At 41.2% G+C, this 19992-nt stretch overlaps 2 protein-coding genes across 3 annotated transcripts in view; one reads left to right on the top strand and one right to left on the bottom strand.

The window, feature by feature from the left end:
* Positions 1 to 5090, bottom strand: part of KIF4A (kinesin family member 4A) — a gene marked incomplete at both ends in the record, with an annotated part of 164926 nt that extends 159836 nt beyond the window's left edge. The window contains 3 exons of the mRNA XM_084259211.1: positions 651 to 841; positions 4751 to 4865; positions 4971 to 5090. Of these exons, the coding sequence (XP_084115337.1) occupies positions 651 to 841; positions 4751 to 4865; positions 4971 to 5090 (426 nt within the window). The remainder of the gene's footprint in view (positions 1 to 650; positions 842 to 4750; positions 4866 to 4970) is intronic.
* Positions 5091 to 6071: 981 nt separating this feature from the next.
* Positions 6072 to 8096, top strand: PDZD11 (PDZ domain containing 11; the record flags this gene model as incomplete). Of its 2 annotated transcripts, XM_084259280.1 has the most annotated exons (6): positions 6072 to 6327; positions 6789 to 6872; positions 7156 to 7212; positions 7531 to 7629; positions 7851 to 7911; positions 8062 to 8096. In XM_084259280.1, the coding sequence occupies exons 1-6, from the start codon at positions 6241 to 6243 to the stop codon at positions 8094 to 8096; spliced, it is 423 nt and encodes a 140-aa protein (XP_084115406.1). In that variant the 5' UTR covers positions 6072 to 6240. The 2 variants fall into 2 exon arrangements, with proteins under 2 accessions (XP_084115406.1, XP_084115407.1); XM_084259281.1 differs by lacking the exon at positions 7156 to 7212.
* Between the last annotated feature and the right edge of the window lie 11896 nt (positions 8097 to 19992).

Raw genomic sequence — 19992 nt, 5'->3', positions numbered from 1 at the left:
TTAATGAAGGGTGGAATTATGGAACCAACCAACTAGTTTCCCAGAAGCCATGATTTCCCCAAATATGTGGTTTTGGTGTCATGAGGTTAGATATAACTGGTTAATCTACTTGTATACCAATATATACTAGCATAAAAATTTCCACAAGTGCAGGAATTATTATGTTTTGTTCATTTATATATCCCAAGAACCTATATACCATAATAGGTGTTCAATAAATACCTGTTGAATTAATACACTCTATTATCAGTTATATCACACAATACCTCACCCAATTTTTATAAGTCTTCATGAAGCAGCAGTTACCACTTAAGCCTCAAAACAGTTAAGAAAAATCAAATACTGTTCTGCAGGTTCCTCAGGGAATCAGTAACAGAGGCCAAATTGTAATTAAAGAATTTCTATCATTGTTTTTATACAACAATGCCAACTCCTCTGATGATCAGATTAAACATACTATTCTGACAAGGAAAGAATTGGGTGGGAGCCAGATCCAACTGAGCTAGTTAAGCTTTCGCAATCAATTTAATATGCAATTTACTAAAAATGCAATTTACTAATTTCAGTCATGCCATGATAAACCTGATTGGATTTATTTTTCTACCCAAAGATAAATATGATAACAGAATAATTAAGGATAAATAATTTACCTCTAAGTATGACACTTTCAGAGTAAATTCGAAGTCATTCTTTTTATCAATTTCTTTGAAGAGAAACTGTATTACCCTAGGAATGACCCCAACTGTTGGTTCATTCTCTTGCTCTGCAGTGTATGTACCTCCCATTGAATAGGTTTTTCCAGAGCCAGTCTGCCCATAGGCCAGGACAGTAGCATTGTATCCTGGCAAAATAGAAGTCACATGCATAGTCATGCTTAAACATTTTCATCCAATTAACATACTCCATTTCCTTCACCAATTATTTGTAACAAAATTAAAATTGATCTCTTAGGACTAGTATACACAGAGCATAGTTTATATGGGTACCTTGACTTTGCACAGCTCCAAATAAGTAAAGAAGAAAAATACTAACCCCAAAACACAGGCCCCTCAAACATATGACTGAGATAATGAAGGTGCCAAAGTCATGTCAAAAGTCTTTCATAACTTTATAATTCTAATTTTTCTCTTCTTTGAGTTACAAATTACAAGAATTAAATGAGCCTTAGAAGCTCCATAAATAGAAGAGATTGCAGCATATATTTCTTTGATTAATAGAAGCTTCAGTGAAAGGATCCACTCCCTATCTGAATTCTCAGACTGTATCTGGACCATATTTTTAGGCTCTTCATAGAAACATCATCATTTAAGCATGATTTAATATGAAATATTCCCTTGCTTTTAGAGAGAATTGATAATCTTCTATACAAAAATGTCATGATACAGTTATAAAAAATATTGTTCTTTCCATGGAAAAGAAAAACGTTAAAAATAATTGGTAAGTGTGTGTACATATGTAGATATGTGACAAGCTTAAAAGGACAGCGATTATTAATATCCTGATATTTATCTGGGTAATAAAATGATATTTTTATTGTATTTTTTGTTGCTTTTTTATATTTTCTAAATTATTAAATAGAACAGTAGTTGAACAGTAGATATATCTTTAGCTGTTGCCTATGTTATCAGTACTATCTGCAGAAAGACCCACAAAGTACATTTCTGCTTGAGTTCAGTTTTAGCAAAAATGTCTCTTTTAGATATCAATTTGTATATTTCCTCTTGTCAGAGAATCCAAATTGGAGATTTTCCTCTTATCTAATAAAGTTAAACTTTTGGTTGAAATAAGAGATAAATAAACCAAGCCATAGCTGGAGCAAGATTGAAAGAGGTAATGAATGAATGGGTTATTATCATCTAAGCTTCAATTGATATCACTCACTAATTATAGGGTAGCAGCTACTAAACTGCAAACATGGCACCTAGGAGGAATTATAAATCCAAGTGTATTTCAAGGTGGAAAAATATGATCTTAGGGAAATCTACCCCTTATAAGTGGTAGGCATGTTCTAATGAAACACAAAGCAAGTTTTCTCTGTTAACTGATCATCATTTACAACAGACCTATTACTTACTATTTACCAAGATAATTTTGGAGTCTGAAGGAAAAAATTATTTGAAAGTTTATTAATCTAAACGAAAACCTTAAATTTTTGAAAGAAACTGTCCAAATGAAGACTTGGATGTCCTGAAAGATCATAAGAAAATGTTAGGTTGAGGGCCTCCCTGATGGTGCAAGCGGTTGAGCGCAGCACTGTGAAGATGTCTGCAGCCTCTGCAGTGCCAGTTCAATCCCCGCTGGCCTTGGAGCAATCCACATGGCGTGGCAGACCTCTCCTGTCTGGACCACTGCTCCCCTCAGCAGTGTATTTCAGTCATTCTGCCTGTTCTGTTTCCCACTATCTCTGGTGAATCCTCTCACCCCCCACACCTCTGGCCTGTACCCCAGTTCTTGAATGCATAAATAAATAAATCTTTAAAAAAATAAAAGGCTTATACTTAAAAAAAATGTTAGGTTGAGATTTTCACTGTAATAGACTGCTTGTATCATCTGGCATGACTATGGGCAAGAGAGTAATATTCCATGATCTTCAATTACCACACATATGTGTACACAGCAATAACTGGGGAAACAAATTTCAGTACTTTTTACAAAATACTCAGGGTTCTATAACTAGGAATTCAAAGTACATGAGGGTGCTGTAGAGCTGTGAAGAATACTGGCTTTGTCTTTGCAACTGTGAGTAACATTAACCAAACACAAATAGATTGGAATCACCTTCTACTTTCTATCTCCTCTAAAGACTAAAGTTAAGAACATGAAAGTAGTACGATAGTGGTTACGATGTTCTCAACATACATTCTGAGGAAGATGACCAGAAAATGATGCGTCTAGAAACCATATTGTTTCAAGAATATCTAAATGAAGTGAGGGATGGTTAATTAGAAGGGACTCAGAATCATATATTCTAAACATGTGAATAGCAAACAATATTAGCTTCATAGTGCAGAAGCCTGGCAGATAACACCTTAATCAAATGATCAAATTGAGTAATAGAACAACTCAAAAGAGTGGTCTGCTTAATTAGATTCATTGAAAATATAGCACCACTTCTGTGTCATTTCTGTTAAAGATATACAACCTGGATCTAATCATAAATAAACACCAGACAAACCAAATTGAGAAAGTTTACAAAATAACTTGCTTGTTATCCTTAAAAGTGTCATGTCCATAAAAGTTAAAAAAAAAAAAAGGCAAGAAATTTTAGAATGAAGGAGACTACAGATGCAGTAAAACTAAATACATATGATTTTGAACTTGATCCTTTTGCTGTGTAAGACATTATAGGGGCAATTGGTGAAATTTGAATGGGGTCTAGGGACCAGATGGTAGTAATACAGTAATGCTAATCCCATAATTATGATGGTTGTGGTGTGCTTATAAGGGAGAAAGTCCTTGTTTGTAGTAAATATACACTAAAGTATTCAGGGACATGAGGTCAACAACTCATGTCAGATGATTTAGGGAAAAAAACGTTCTTTATGCTGTTCTTGCAACATTTCTATAAATTTGAGATTATTGCTTTAACATTTAAAAATTTGGAAACAAAGTACTCAATGTACCCTGAGCCATGACATCAATTTTAAAAACTGGGGAAAAAATACGTGAAATGCTATTGCCTGGAAGACTTCTGGTTATTTAGAGAGATGAATTAACATCACTAGGTAGATATTACCAGGAACCAAATTTCATCTCAATAAAACTTCACACAGTTTCCTAAAGGCAATGAACCAAAGTGACCAGTGAGTCAGTGAGTTCCCTATCAAAGATGAAATTTTAAACAGGTTCACTTAACAGAGATATTGCAATAAAGCATTGTTCTTTCAATGGAAAGATAATGTACAAACGTCCCTTTCTTTTAAATGAACAGTAGTTTTGAATCTCTAATAACCAACTATACTAGAATAACAATTAGATGCCTCTTAAGCAATGCTCCTTTTTCAGAATCCTGCTACAGTCTTTATTAAAAGCCCTAGCTTCTGCAATAACAATTATTATTAATTGGCTGTAGTATTCTGGGGCTTCAGGAATTTTCCTTCGCCCAAAAGAATTCTATGTTATTCAAGACCTATCTCAAAGAAAGCTTATGGTATGAAATTCACCCCAAATCCCCCTGAGTGTCAGTAATCCTTTTGGTTTTCATACCACTTTGTATGAAAGCAGTGCTACTTCTATAGCTGGACTGGTTCTGTTGCATGTTTTTAACTTTTAAAATATCTTTTTCTTAAAAGTAGGTACAAAAAGTTTAAAATATTTTATGTATTTAAAATTATGTAACTAGTCATGTACTTCCAGTCCTGCCTCTGGACTCTGAACTCCTCCAGGGCCGGAAGCTATACTATTTATTTTTGAATCCTTCAACAGACTTTGCCGTGCTAGAGCCTCAAGTATGCTGGTACAACAATCAGCATCAGCACCCATCAAAGAACTTAGAGGCTAATGAAGTTCCAGGAAAAACAAAAATATACACAAGTCACAGATGAGTAGAACCACAGAAAGCAAACCTAAAGTCTAAAACAAGTTTTAGGGGTACAGAGACTTCCACAATACCATTGGGTTAGTTCCTAGCCTATGAGCTTTTTGAAGGCAAGATTCATGTCTCATCCATTCCTGCACGTGTGGCGCCCAGGTACAGTAGCTGACACATACTATATGGTCAAAAACCGTTAGAGAAATTAAAGCCACTCACCTTTAAATATTCCTTTAATAAGTGGTGCTACTGCTGTATTGAAGACTTCCTCTTGTTCAGTTGAGGGGTCAAACACGAAATCATAGGTGAAGGATTTGTCAGTACCAACCACAACCTGGGAAGGCAAGGGACAAGAGGTGAAGGGAAAGGAAGGGCAGACACGTCCCTCTGCCATTTGGCCCCTGCTCTTCAGAAGCAGCCCCAGGACTCTGCTACGCACCTGAGGTTCCCCCGGCACGAAGGAAAGGCACATCTGGCAGCCCTCGCTAATCTCTTTAGGGACAAGAGGGCGACACCGCAGCGCCACTCTGACGGGAATTCCCTTCACCTCTTCCTTCATGATGCTATCTCAGCACCGTCTCTGCGGAGGAGGAAGAGGGAGAAAAGAGGCTCGATGAAGAGTCGTGGTAGGTCCTTCGGGGAGGGAGGATGTCCTCCCTCACTTCCGACACTCCTGAGGGTGGGGTGGGTTACAAAACTCAACGGTAGCGGTGGCAGCCTCCTCCTTCCACGCAGGATCGCTGAGTCTCTCTCCCTCACTTGGCCACCACAGGACTGCCCGTCAGCCCGACACTTAAGACAGAAAAGTGGAGTCTGAAGTGGAAAAGGAAACCTCCCTTCCCCCCAGCGGAGAAGACGACAAAGAACCAAAGCCCCAGGGTACCAGGAAAGGCAGATTCTGAGCCCCCTTAACTCACCAAACTAAACGTCCCTTCCCAGGTCTCCAGCCGCCCTCTCCCAACCGAAGACTTAACCGCCAAGTTTCAAACCGTTACTAGAGGCGCCAGCCAATCAGAGCGCAGAAAACCGCAGGGCGGAGCACGTTCGTCTACAGAGGCGCGCGCCGGCAGACGCGCTGGGAAAGGGCCGGCCTGCCCCGCCCCTTCCTGCCTCAGCCTAACATCCGCTTCCGTTTCCAACACCTTTTGGGCGGAGAGTGGATCCGGTGGCGGCCGAGGCCTGTGGGCGGGTGAGGCGCCCCAATTTTCACCGCGTCGCCTGCGTTGGACTCAGGCAGGATGCGGGGTGGGGATTGGTAGGGGGCTGGTGGTAAAGGGCTATGGGGCCCCCAGCATTACTGATCACATCTGGGCGAGAGCGGTGCCTTGCCCAGGACCTGTGTAGCTGGTTGGAGTCAACTCTCCCTTGAACTTTGAGGGTGGTCAGATCTTTTTAGATGCGATCCTGATTTTCTCTTCTCTAGGAGGAAGACAGTAAAATTATTTTTCAGGATTGTGAGAAAAATTTCTGTAGAGTAGTTAGCAGGTTGATTGGCATTCTGATATTGAGCGAAGTTAATAGTTTCCTTACATCTTTTTTTTTTTCTATTTTCTCTCTTCAAATTGTTACTGTGAGTGGAGTGGACTGGTCTTATAGACTGCCAGTCTTTAAATAAGTTGGGACTCTTTTGAAACTTCCTCAGCTGCTGTCCCTTTTAAACTGTTATTGTCTGCTTTGATTCACCCTTCCATTCCAGAACCGTGTGGGAAATGGACAGCCGCATACCTTATGACGACTACCCGGTGGTTTTCCTGCCTGCCTATGAGAATCCCCCAGCATGGATTCCTCCTCATGAGGTGGGAACCAGCTGTACCCTTGAGTACGGAATTTTTTCCCGTGGGTGTGAGATGATAATATGAAAGGTAGGATGGTAGGTTTAGAAAACTCAGTGGAGATTGAGTCTTAGTCCTGTGTGTAGCCAGGGGGCCCAGAACTTAGATTCTCAGCTACTGGAACCATTAGGAGCTCCTTATGGAATCTTCCTGCCAGTGTCCATTCACACCAGAGAATTCTGGAAATTCAGAGCCCTACTTTCCATTCCTTTGTGATAAAGAACTGGGGCACAACTGAACTGCTAGCACTTACCCATGCTCTCCACCTATCCTTGTGGACAGTGTTATCTTTTTTACTTAAACTGAGTCCTTGCATCTTTTCCTCATCTCAGGGTGATATATTTGTGTTCCAGATGACGGTGGGTATAAAAGCTAAGACTGGTAGTAAGATTTTTTTTGGGGGGGGGGGTTTCTGTGTCTTGCAGAGGGTATACCACCCAGACTACAACAATGAGTTGACCCAGTTTCTGCCCCGAATCATCACACTGAAGAAACCCCCTGGAGCTCAGGTGCGCTTATGGAACAGTTGCGTATTATTCCAGACTAGATTTATCCATACCAAGCCCAGAAGTTGACCATGGTTGGGGGGTCAGATTGGAAAGCAGGTAGGGAGGTAAGGTAACTTTTCATTTTATGGACACAAAAGCTGTTGTGGAAGTTGTGAAAGATACCACTTCTATACCTTCTGATCTCTCTGCGAGACACATAAGCTGAACTCGTATAGTGATGCTAATAGATGTTCTTGTGTTTGTGGTCTATATTGAGCCCCCGTTCTGTGTTCTTGTCTTGTAGCTGGGGTTTAATATCCGAGGAGGAAAGGCCTCCCAGCTGGGCATCTTCATCTCCAAGGTGTGTATGCCTGGTAGATAGCTACTGTCCCTTGTAAATTATTAAATTGTAGAACTCTGATGTCTTTAGGCCTGAGAGGATGATTCAGTAGACTCATAGAAGGATCACAATGGTGACACCCTTTCTCACTTAGAACGTTCCGCCTGGCAAGCCATGTGTCTCCCTACATTGTCTCTCTCTCTCTCTCTCTCTCTCTCTCTCTCTCTCTCTCTCTCTCTCTCTCTCTCACAAAGCACTTTATATTTGAATAGCACTTAATTTTACTTATAGTCTTTGAGATTATCCCACCTTGACCACATGTTCTTTCCTTACCAATAGGTGATTCCTGACTCTGATGCACACCGAGCAGGACTTCAGGAAGGTGATCAAGTCCTAGCTGTAAATGATGTGGATTTCCAAGATATTGAGCACAGCAAGGTGAGCACAGCACTTGGACTGTGGTGATGGCAAGAAGCAATCCCAAGTAGAAAAGGTTGGGCAGGTTTAGTTTAATCTGTAACTTGATAAAAAATCTCTCCTGAGGAAGTACAGCAGAAGTAAGCTGCTGCTTGTGACCCAGAAGGTTAGAGTGAGAAATTACTTTTCTCCTGTTATAATTCTGTCCTCTTTGTTTATACAAGCTGCTGTTTTCCTTACAGGCTGTTGATATCCTGAAGACAGCTCGTGAAATAAGTATGCGTGTCCGCTTCTTTCCCTACAGTAAGTGCTACTCTTTTTTACTTACCTGGCATGATCCTGGGTAGGAATCCATTAAATATTTATTACTAGAGGCTTCGTGAGTTGGGAGTGGACAATTGGGAGCTCAGGCATGAAAATAACCTGCTTTTTCCTCCCTTTTCTTTTTCCCAGATTATCATCGCCAGAAAGAGAGGACTGTGCACTAAAGAGTTGCAACCCATAGCCCTCCACTTGGAATCTTCTAGAATAAGCTGGCTGGTCCCCAGGGAAACCACTTGAGAAACTACTGACATCCCCTCCCTGACACAGTGGAGTGGGGAGGATGGGGAGACGAGCTAGCTAACCAACTGCGTTACCCAAACTATACTGTACTTTTCGGTTCCCTAGTTTTCTAGGTGAGTTTCATTCCCTGACAGGAGAAGGATGATGATGTCTTGGTATAGTCTAACCTGTGGAGAACCGGCTGGAAAATGCAGCTGACACTTACTGTATACCATGTGCCAGATAATTACATACATGTCACATCAATTTCATTAGAGTATAGAAATCAACAGTAAAAAGCATCTTGGGGGCCATCTCATCCTATTATACTACCAGTCTCATATGCTTGGGAGACTCCAGTGGGACCCTCTTTTTTCACCCCTTCCTTTTCCTATCCTTTCCTCTAAAAGTAAAACACAATTCTGAGGAAATATCGGTGTGACTTTGGATGATAGTAATTGGGTATGAAATGGTATTGAGACCAAAATAAAAGCTCGCCTGTTATAATTCTGTCCCTGGGTCAGAACAGGTTGCTCCTCAACAACCTGGAAGAACACAGCAGCTCAAAGAGAGGAGTCACTAAAAGGAACAAAGCAGCATTATACCTACATCACAACTTTTTATCTGGTCAGAACATTAGGGACGCCCAGGAGCCATAGCCACTATATAATGGGAGAATGGCACAGGGAGAGGAGTACTGGAGGAATCACAGCTCTGCCTCCCAGGAGCTTTGGACATTTCTCTGCAGGGGACAGTATTAATATAGTTCTGTCTTCTATCCAAGATTCTTTGATCTGGAATATAAACTAAGGGAGAAACCTAGATGCAGTTCTTTTCAGGAGTGGCTGTAAGAAATTGGTTTCAAATTTCCATTTTGTATGTTGAGTAGTGCTGACTACTTTCTCCTTCTCTTTACCCTAGTCCCCAAATAACCTGCCATCTTAATACCTTAGTTACCAATCCATTGTTAGAGATTTCAGGGGACACCTTAAGCCATTTCCATTGGCATATTCAAAATATATACTACTCAGAATGAAGTATGAAGTATAATGAAGTATGGCATGAAATACCCCCTCCCACCCTTAATGGAGGTCATAAATTTGTCTTGCAAGAATCCTGGGATGCTTAAATATATATTTTCAGGCCCTTCCACTAGAGAGTGATTCTGTTGGTCTGAGCACCTGGAAACCTGAATTTCTAAAGTCTTCAACTATAGGAAACAGTTCTGAATAGTCATTTTTCTATGAAGAAGTTCTGGCTTTCCCTGTAACCCCTGTTCCCCCACCCCCACCCCCAACCATATATGCTAAGCTATCTCTTTATGCTCAGTGCCATTGTTAGGTAGCAATATCCCTTGTGAGCAGAGCTGGGAGTAAAGTTTAGCTGTCTAAATGCTAACTGGAAAATCCCTTCCTATTCTATGCTCCTGTTTGCCGCCCCACCCCCCACCCCATGAAAAACCTGAAAAAACTAGAGGCTTCCAGGAGTGGACTAGATATTTCCACAAAGGTATATTGACTGAGTCTACTGAATGTTGCAGTCCAAGACTCCCTATAGTTAACAGGTTTTAAAACAACTCATCTGAGAAGTGATAAGCATGATGAAAAAGTCTCAGCCAGGTACCACGGGCCCAAGGAAAATCCTGCCTCTAAAGTGGATGTTACTTTGAGATACTTGGAATGGTTCCATCTTGGGGCACCAGCGTGATTCAATTGCATTGTGGAGATCTACGTACAATGTGGAGAAGGACCTGCCATTCATTGAGGCTGTAGATAACACAATGGAGAATGAATTGATTGGTTTTTGATGTATCCCAACTGGTGTAAAACTGCATTCCTTAGAGAAGGTAAGGTAGAATTTCTGGACCCTATAGGAACTTTCCACCCAGTATCTGTGAGATGTCAAAAAATGATAGCACTTGGGCCTCCCCAGTGGCTCAGTGGTTGAGCGCTGGGTTGCGAAGCTGCCCACAGCCTCTGCAGCGCTGGTTTGATTCCCCAGCCACTGGGTGAGAGTCCCACATGGCGTGCAGACCTCTCCTGCCACCCGCTGCTCCCCTCAGCAGTGTACTTCGTCGGTCTGCCTGTTCTGTTCCCCACTCTGGCTCTGGTGAATTCTCTCACTCTCCTGCACTTCTGACTATATCCAGTGCTTGTATAAATAAATAAATAAATAAATCTTTTTTTTAAAAAAATGATTGCACTTTCAGGGGTTCTGTTTTACTCCTATACCCAGGAATTAGAAGAGAATTTAGTAATGTGACCCATTAACCCAAGGATGGGGAAGAAGTATTGGTGTTTGGGAAGCCCAGATACAGTAAATTCAAATTAGAGCAACTGCCTAAGCTATCAACAGGAGCAATAACTTTTGGTGCCTGGCTCATTGGAGAACTCCAATTAGATTTCAACCACTGAATATGTTAAGGTAGTAGAATGAGGTGACTGAAGTCAAATCTCAACTTCTAGATGAGGAATTATGATCTGAAGATCCCTTTCACCTAAAGGCAAACCAGTGAGCTACTTTGTGCTGATGTTGGTCCCCTTTTCCTTCAAATGTCAGGCAGAAAAACTGGCCTGGCTATCAATTCAGCAGAGAAAGTTTGCCTTCTTTGCTTGTACCTTCCCTTCCCCAGCAAAGCTGGGACAAAGTTCATGCCTGTCTTCAGTGGAGACCAATAACTTCTGGAAGGAAAGGCAGAAAACACGTGCCTGAACAGCTGTAATTTGGGTATGTGTGGGTAGTGATGGGTAAAAGAAAAAAAGGCAATGTTTAGAGATACAATGCTGGATCTTTTCACTGTGGTGGGCAGATGAACGTTACCCTCAAAACCTTTCAATAAAACAAGCCTAGGATGTTTTATTGGAGTAAGCAGTGGTGGATAGCTAAAGGCAAGGAAGGGTATAAGGGAGCTATCACAAAGAGTAGTTGGTATTACATTTCTCATGTAACTGGTTTTGGTACTGGTGTCAATAACCATGTTGAGTTCTCTGGATTTTTCTTCCTCCTCTTAGGCAGAAACCTATCTGCACAAATGAGAAATGAGGTAGGGGACCAGATAGAGGTAAACCCCCTTCTGACCCAGAGTTAGTGGCTAAGGATAGATCATTCTGAACTATAGTGATGCCTCCCTACAGCCAGAAATCCTGGAGCCCATGACTGAATCTGATTCCTAATACTGGTAACTCCTCCCCAAGTAAACAGAGTCCAGTAGACCCTCCTTGTAGAGACTGAATCTAGGTATACCAGGAAAAGTTACAGTTCTACATTACCTTTTGCTGTTCAGATCAGAATTGTTACCCACCAATATGATGACAATATTATTACCTCTTTGTGCCCATACATAGTCTACACACTGGTCTATCTTGAAAGAACTGACGTCTACAAGGGGTATATCTTGCATAGTGATGAAATATTTAGTAGAGGTTTGGAGAGAATGATGTACCTCTCCTTCCTCTTTATTTTAATCTTACCAACTTCCCTATTGTTTCCCTCAACCTCTTTTTTTCAAATAAAACATAGTAGGACACCCACTTGTAATGTCATAAACAAGCACCAAAACAGTTGAATCATGAATGTATCAATAGCTAGGAATTAAGTGGCAAAAGTGCTCCTGGCCAGCTGTCTCCTATAACTGCAGCTGGACCTTCATAACACAAATGTTTAGATAGAAGATGGAGACAGGTAGAAAAACTAGCCTTTTAAATGCTATAATTTAATAAAAGCAAAATCAAGAGTCAAGGAAACTGGGCCTCTGAAAAGTGGCTGCTGTGGCAACAAACCACTAGTGGCTTACCATCCTAGGGCAGGTCCAATTTCAAACTTGATTCAGGAAGACCCCCATAGAGCATCAACTATAAGGATTCAAGGCTGCTTGGACTTTGTGTTACAGTTGGGGATTAGATGAGGTCAAGGAGAACAAGAAACACACAGGGTTTAGTAATTTGGGTTCAGGTTTACCTTTCTGTTTTTATCCACAGAGAATCTGGGATGGTGCCACCCTACTGTAATGAATAGGCCTTAAAGGGTTGGGGTATAGGTTAGTGATATGAGAGAACTCTCATAATTGGTGACCTTAGACAGGAAGTCAATTCCAGTGGTTGCCTGCAAATGCCAGTCAGATACCTGTCCTGCCCCTGCCTTGCTGCAGCAGCAGTCTTAGAACCGGAAGTGGAAGATGACCCTTGAGAAGGTTGTTCTGGCTCAGCTTCCCAAGCTTACGGTAGATAAATTTTGGAGGAGAATCCGCGGGTGAGTTTGTCAAGGAAGGGCAAAAATGTACAGTGTGACTCCTGGTTGGTGACTCTTGGCAGGTGCTGTCAAAGCTGAGGTATAGTAAGAGGGTGGCGATAGATGTCTTCCCCACTGTGAGACAAATGCAGGCCAACTGTCACTTTGGGTACCCTTTCTCTCCTCAAAGTCTATTAACTCTACCCCCCTCCACACACAGAGGAGATTGATTCCCTTCACACCTCCCTAACCTCAAAGCCTAACCTACACTCCCTCACAGCTCTGCTTCCCAAACACGAGTTTGGATTTGCACAGAGACTGATAATTGAGTCTTTCCACGGTTTCCAGGTGGAAGTTTGCCAGGCTGTAGGCCTCCCTCACGGGGCGCCAAGGCATAGGTTGCGACCTGTTGGCGGTGCTGGATGCCTGGTGTCACTCGATGGTTGAGGCCTGAGGTCACACAGGACTCTGTCCCTCTGCAGCTCCAGCTGCCCACAATTAGCTTCGCCTGCCCCCTTGGGACGTGCCTGCAGCTCCTTTGAGGCCTGAAGTGGTGGGTGGGGGGGGGCGGGAGTGATCAGGGCCAAGAAGGAAAGTTAAAGGACCCAAGGGCAGTGGTTGTGCTGAGGGACTGTGGGGGTTGTTTAGGGAGAAGCATATGCCATCCACGGAGAAAAGGAGGGGTACTCTTTTTCGGTTATTGCAGTACTTTTCAGGAGGAGGCGGTAACACCAAAGAGATCATCAGGCTTGTCTGGACCAGCAGGTTTTATTAGAGCGTTGCAGTGGGGCGCCCACACCCAGCACCGTGCACAGCCAGATCCTCCTGGCTCTGCTCCCCATCGTGTTCCAGCTGTGTAAATGCCTCGATGACTATGTCCTCAGAATCCCCCATCTTCTTACCTGGCTGTCAGGTCACCTAGAATGCTGAGGATAGAGTGACACCCTAAAATTAGCAACTGGAAATGGCAAGTGGCAACCTAATTTTACCCAGGCATGAGAAATTGTTAGGGGGAAAAGGATGTCCTAAAACTAATTTCATACAGGCTTTGTGGGCCCCACCCCCACCCCACCCCAGGCCAAAGCCAAAGACACTGGGAACTCCTTTTAACTTTTTGTTTTTTTTTACTTTAAGGTTTTTTTTTTTCCTCTACTTGGTTTTTTTTTTTTTTTTTTTGTTACTTTGGCCTATCAGTAAAACTACAGTTGTATGAGATATCCCACGCGCGATAAATGGTAACTAAAGAGCTCTTTGTGTCTATATGTTGTCTGTCTGTATGTCCTTGTGTCCAACTGTCTTGGCCTCCAGTGATTGACAAATTGGTATACATGGTGCCCATAGACATTAAAAAAAAAGTCTCCAGTTATGAAAAAAACTAAAGGTTATTGTTTGATTGTCAACATTGTGCTACTAAACTAAACTGGTGCCTTCATAAAAATTAAATATTGTTGTTTCTATTATTTTTCTAATATTTATGGCAAAGCTTCCCAAAAATCTAAATTCAAGTACAAATTTGGTAGCCTGTCATTTGGCTGATGCAAAAAATTTTTGTGAAACCTCAGTAGAATTCCTAAAACACTCCACAAAGTTTCTCCCTTTCCTCCTGGTGATACCGGAATTGTCAGGCCTAGTCTCCCAGCCAGGAACGGATCCCAGGCTGCAGGGGCAGCGCTGAGCCCCAGCCACTAGACCCCCACGGGTTGGTGTCTCACGAAGCCGCAACAGGAACTTCGCAGATGCTCAGGCAAGCAAGCGACAAGAGGCAGGTTTGTTTAGAGAAAGAAAAGTTTATTGAGGAGAAAAAGAACAGAAATAAAGTGGGCAAGGAAGCCAAAGTGGAGTCATGTCTCAGGGAATATATACCTTTTTTCCCTCATTATTCTAAAGCTCTACCAGTCTCTCTGTGATTGGTTAGTTCTCAGCTGTCTCACTTAATTTGCTACTGAGTGGGGGATCTTCACATTCCTTATCTAACAGCTTTCTCTTTCCCCATTTGTTGCATCTTTATCTTTATGGCCCAGTCCTCTGGATGGGCATCTCTGCATTGAAGTTAAACAGCTGACCTTCTAAGTTGTCCATAAATTACACCACTCTCCATTTCTCCAATCTCCGCCTCCCTTTACGACCTGAAGGAAACCAGGACCAGCTTTAACAATGTTGTCCTTGGTCCTGAGATGTTTTTTTTTCCTAGTGGAATTGGTTACATTCCCTGGGTTGTCCTTATCTCTGAAGCCTCCCTAAATTCTTCAGAGGTCCCCTCCTGCACTGTCCCTGAAACTGCCTAATTTCTAGCTTGCCCTGTGTCTCACTGGGAAGGCATTAAATAAATTTGTTCTATTTGACTTTTACCTAATAAAGTATAACTAAAAGGAAAGCATTGTCACTTGAAAAAATGGTAAAACTTTGGCATGTACAGAAATGTTAACAGTGGTTTTCTAAAATATGTATAAAAACCTCTCAGTACCTGGTATGTATGTAAATTATCAATGGTGATTGTCACCTTGTAATATTATATAATTCAATTGTTTAATATCTATAAAAATTGTTTCTAAAAATATAGGGAAAAAAGATCTCACCAGATTCCTATTGATGGAACTGTTGAGAGTAAAAACTTTCCTACAAAGGACTAAATGGACCTGGAAATACACCTGACATTTACTAAGTTTTCTTTGACAAAATACTGGTAATTTTTTATACGTTTTGTCCTGAATCCACAAAGTTTTGTTTTGTTTTGTTTTGTTTTGTTTTGTTTTGTTTTAAGTAACCAGACTCTGCAACAAGGTTGCAATTTTTTTTCCAGCAAAGCTAACTTGTCACATTTTCTCTCCCCATAATACCAACACAGTATACAAATAGTGGTAGTAATTTTTTGCTACTTATCTCAGAGTTTGTTTTTGCATAACTTCCATAGGAATTTTGTCTGCTTAAACAAAAAAAAATGGACATAAGTTTAATTGTGTGGCTTTGTGTGGAGTTCTTCCAAAAAGTTAAAAAAGAGCCAAACCAAAAAAAAAAAACAAAAAACAAACAAAAAAAAAACCCTGTTTGCTTTGTTTGTAGGGTTCCAAAGACCTCCAAAAAAGGTAAGAAAGCTTGCCTCCATTGACAGGACTAGACAACCCCGCCAACGAAAAAGCCCTGGTACCCTCAAAAAGAGGAAAGCCCAGTGGAGTCTAATGAGACCAACTTTGTTCCTAAAGCCTACATTGACCGGATGCCAACGGTTCGCTCTGATCCTATATGAAGTATTTCAACAAAACCAACTAAAAATTGCTGTTAGTTATTTCTGCCCTGTAATTTTATGCAAAAATAAAAAAATGGTTTAAAAGTAAATTTAGTTTGCAAACTTTTGCTATACTGTTAAAAGTTTGGAATCAAGGTAAAGAAAATTTGTGTTTTCCATCAGTTGAACAATTTTAAAATTTTTTTCCCTGTAATTTTGACATATCTACTGTCTTGTTTTGACTAATGCCTCCAAATGTTTTTTTTTTTTTTTTGGCTTAAACTAATAAACTGTTTTTCCAGAAATAAAGGACTTTTGCTTTCCACAATGGACAAATACCTGGAGGGACTGGTTTTCTTTCACACTGAAACCTGGTAAAAAAATGTTCATCTATGACTACATCCCAACATCCATATATTCGATCTTCATCACCATGGAAATGGTGGCAAAAAGTGAAAGGGGGGAATTTTTAGGGGGAAAAGGATGTCCTAAAGCTAATTCCATACAGGCTTTGTGGACTCCACCCCCACCCCAGGCCAAAGCCAAAGACACTGGGAACTCCAAATCCCATCCCCACCAAAGGGAAGGTGGCTGGGACCTGAGGGTGGGGATAAGCAGCCAGGTTGGTATAAAGCCAGACACGTGGGCTTTGGAGGGGTTCCCCATTTTGGCTCTCCGCCAGCTCGCAGCGTCCAGCCAGCTCTGAGAGTGCCTTTGGGTTTCCGGGTCGGCGGATTGGGTAGGACGCATTAAAGACTTTATTTCCCTATTTTCTCCCTGAGTTGTACATTTTCCTTCTTTCCTTTTCCCTTGTAAATAAACCTTTTATTAACCTTTTGTGTGTGCCTGTAGTGGAGTATTCATAAGTCCCTTTTAAGCACGCGGGTGAGGACCCACAGCCAGGCAACCCGTTCAATATCAGGGCTGCCCTATAACAAAATCATTAAGCAACTCTACAAAATGGGGTTCGCTCACCTCACAGGTTTGGGAAACTAGTCCTGCCCAGACAGATGCTGAATCGTCACTCATCTTCCACAGGATACCATCAAATTGATTTTGACTTTGTAGGACACCAAGTTCCCTGGCAAGTCCTTGTTCATTCCAGGTCCAACACTCGAGGGGCTGATTTTGTTGTTGTTGTTGTGGGGAGGGGGAGGGAGGGGAAAAGGGAATTTATTAAACCCCCCTAGTCCCTTGATGTGCACCTTTTGTCTTTTTTTTTTTTTTTTTGTGGGACCTGTGCTGCCCAGGCTGCGGAGGCTGCGTGCAGGCAGCCTCACAGCCAAGCGCTCAACCGTTGCGCCACCAGGGGAGGCCCAGCACCTTTTGTCTTTTTTTTTTTTTTTAAATAATAAATTTTATTTTTATATTCCCCCATACAATTGCAAACGCCCCATTCTGACCCCAATCCCTCCCCTCCTGCCCCCCACCCCCCAAAAAGTGTCTCTGGTTCATAGTTTTTTGTTGATTTTGATTTTCACTTTCTTATATTCATTTTCCTGGTCCCTTATTTAAGTTTTCTAGATTCCTGCTATGAGTGAGACCATCCGGTATTTTTCTTTTTATTTCTGGCTTATTTCGCTGAGCATGATCCCTTCCAACGCCATCCATGTTGCTGCAAATTGCATGTGTTTATCTTTTTTGAATGCTGAGTAATAGTCCATGGTGTATATGTACCACATCTTCTTGATCCAGTCATCTATTTTTGGGCATTTGGGCTGTTTCCAAAGCTTAGCTATTGTAAATAGTGCTGCTATAAACATAGGGGTGCAGGTGTTCTTTGGAATTGATGTTTCTGTGTCCTTTGGGTAAATACCTAGGAGTGGAATTGCTGGATCATATGGAAGCTCTATGTTTAGTAGGTCCAGAAATCTCCACACAGCTCTCCACAGTGGTTGGACCAGTTTGCACTCCCACCAACAGTGCAGGAGAGTTCATTTTTCTCCACACCCTCGCCAACATTTGTTGTTGCTAGTTTTTTTAATATGTGCCATTCTCACTGGTGTGAGATGGTATCTCATGGTGGTTTTGATTTGCATTTCCCTGATTACAAGTGATGTTGAACATTTTTTCATATGTCTGTTGGCCATTTGCATTTCCTCTTCAGAGAAGTTTCTTTTTAGCTCTTCTGCAGCCCAGCGTTCAACCACTGTGCCACCAGGGGAGGCCCTTTGTTAGCTTTGAAGTGAGTTCAGAACCTGTTTGAATAAGCATGTCTAATCCAGAAGGGACAGTGTGATAAATGTAGGATGCAGCTGTGAGTTAGGGTTTACTCCCCGAACATTTAGAGTACTGAAACATTCTCTATGAGTCATCTTTTTAATCCTGGTCACCTAAAGAGTTATTCTCAAGGTCAGTTAAAGGTGGGAATACCTTTCCTTCATTCCTTTCCTCTTTCTAGGTGACACTGAAATAGGAATTACAACAGGAAAAACAATGGTATATATTGAGAGCTTGTTGTGTGTCATGATTAGTGCTAAAGATTTGACAGTCAACATTATCATTTAATTTTCACAGATTTTATGAGGTATTCCTCTTTTCACTTATAGAAAAACTGTTGGGGTGAAATTTGTTATAGACTATCAAAATCAAATATCTGTTTTTATTATATTTGGGAGCTTTTAGTTTGCATGAGAGAGTGTGGGAGAGAGGAAAGGAGAGAAAGAGAGAGAGAGAGAATTAATGAATATGAAATCAGAGATTTTTTGAGAATTCAAACAGACCCATATAGTCCATTCTCTTCTGTGGCCTGTGATTTCCTCATATAATATGCTTTTGGTTTTGCTTGGGAGCCTTGGGCAAATTACTTCCCCTATTTGGACATCAATTTTCCCATAAATATAATGTATGAGTAGGACTAGAATGTTGCATCTAGAAGGACTTGAAAGACTATTGCAGCGACCAAAGACAGGCCTGGTGACAGCTCTCTTTTTAAAAAGTTGGCTCTTCATAACAATAGACATGACATTTTCAAAGTTCTGTTCATATTCTAATAAAACGTGATGACATACTTGATGTTTAAAGTGGTCTCTGCCAAATGTTAAGACCTTTTGTCTTTTAACAGGTCTTCCAGGCTCTAAGCTCTCTAACTCATGGGGACCACATATATCTTCCTAAAATACAGTTTTGCTATGTCGCCCTCTGCTCAAGAGCTTACTTACCTCACAGAATAGAACTATTCTGCTTGAATATAACTATTCAAGGCCCTTAACACCCTGGCCACCCAGCTCATCTCATCTTTTCTGCCCTAACTCCCTAGGTTAGGCTAAATTGTATCCCAGGGTTACAACCTAAGCAGACCCATCCTTTCTATGCTCAGAACATGCCGTGTGCATGTTCTGGCTCTCTCCCATGCTATGGAATGATCTTTTCTTCCTCTGTTGCTCTCTAGATCCTACATATCCTTTAAGACCTAGCCCATTTTGTCTCCTGCAGGGAGCCCTCTCAAGCTATGCCTGCTTATTTTAACTTCTATTGGATTTATAATTTGAATAGTACGTACAACATTTAATCCTTAGATTGCATTTGCATTCCTCTTTGCTCCCTATCTAGTCATAAATTGACTGAAGGCAGAGACTCTCTTAAACTTCTTTGTATCCATCCACATTGCTTAGCACAGATATGAGCACATAACAGGTGCTCAATAAAACCCACTGGTTGAAAAATCTTGGGAAGATCTCTTCATTGCTCTAGGATGCTGAGTCTATATAAAACAATGCTGCTTCAATGATTTCTAAGAGTCTTCCTAACAACAAAAGTGTATAGCTACATGATGGATAAGGCATAGGGAGAGGCAGAGAGATTTAATGTTTGTCAGATGGTGGCTATTGGCTTTTGGTGTGAGACACATTTGACACTAGGGCCTCTGAAGGCATAGGATCAAGTGAATGACTTGATAAAATTCCATCAATTTTATATAATTTTAATTCTCCTTTTTTATTCTCCTTTCCCTCCATTTCTCATCTCCTAGTCTCCCACTCTAGTTCTGTTTTTCCTAGCGATTAGTTACTATATAGATCAGCAGTTAAAGCCACATAACATGTGATAAAATCCTTTCCCCCTCTGCTACTTAGTAGCTATGCAAACTTGGACAAGTTCCTTCATCTCTCTGCATCTCAGTGTCTTTAATTGTAAAATGGAATAAGAACACCTATCCAGCCTACCTTTACTGGAATCTTTATGAAAATAGCATAGTACATATGTAAGACCTTTGTGAACTGCAAAGTATTATACAATGTAAGGAATTTTCCCTTATTCCTTTCTTACTGCCAATAACCTAAGCCTATCATTGGTCCCTGGGCATTATTTAGCTTATCATTAGCCTTCAAGCCTGAAGGGATCTCTGGACACTGGGCTAGGGATATTTTTAAGAAATAGGTAGGTTTCATTGA

The sequence above is a fragment of the Talpa europaea genome, assembly GCF_964194135.1.
Source record: "Talpa europaea genome assembly, chromosome: X".
In the NCBI taxonomy this organism is placed as follows: domain Eukaryota; kingdom Metazoa; phylum Chordata; class Mammalia; order Eulipotyphla; family Talpidae; genus Talpa; species Talpa europaea.
This window is presented reverse-complemented; position numbering and strand designations above follow the sequence as displayed.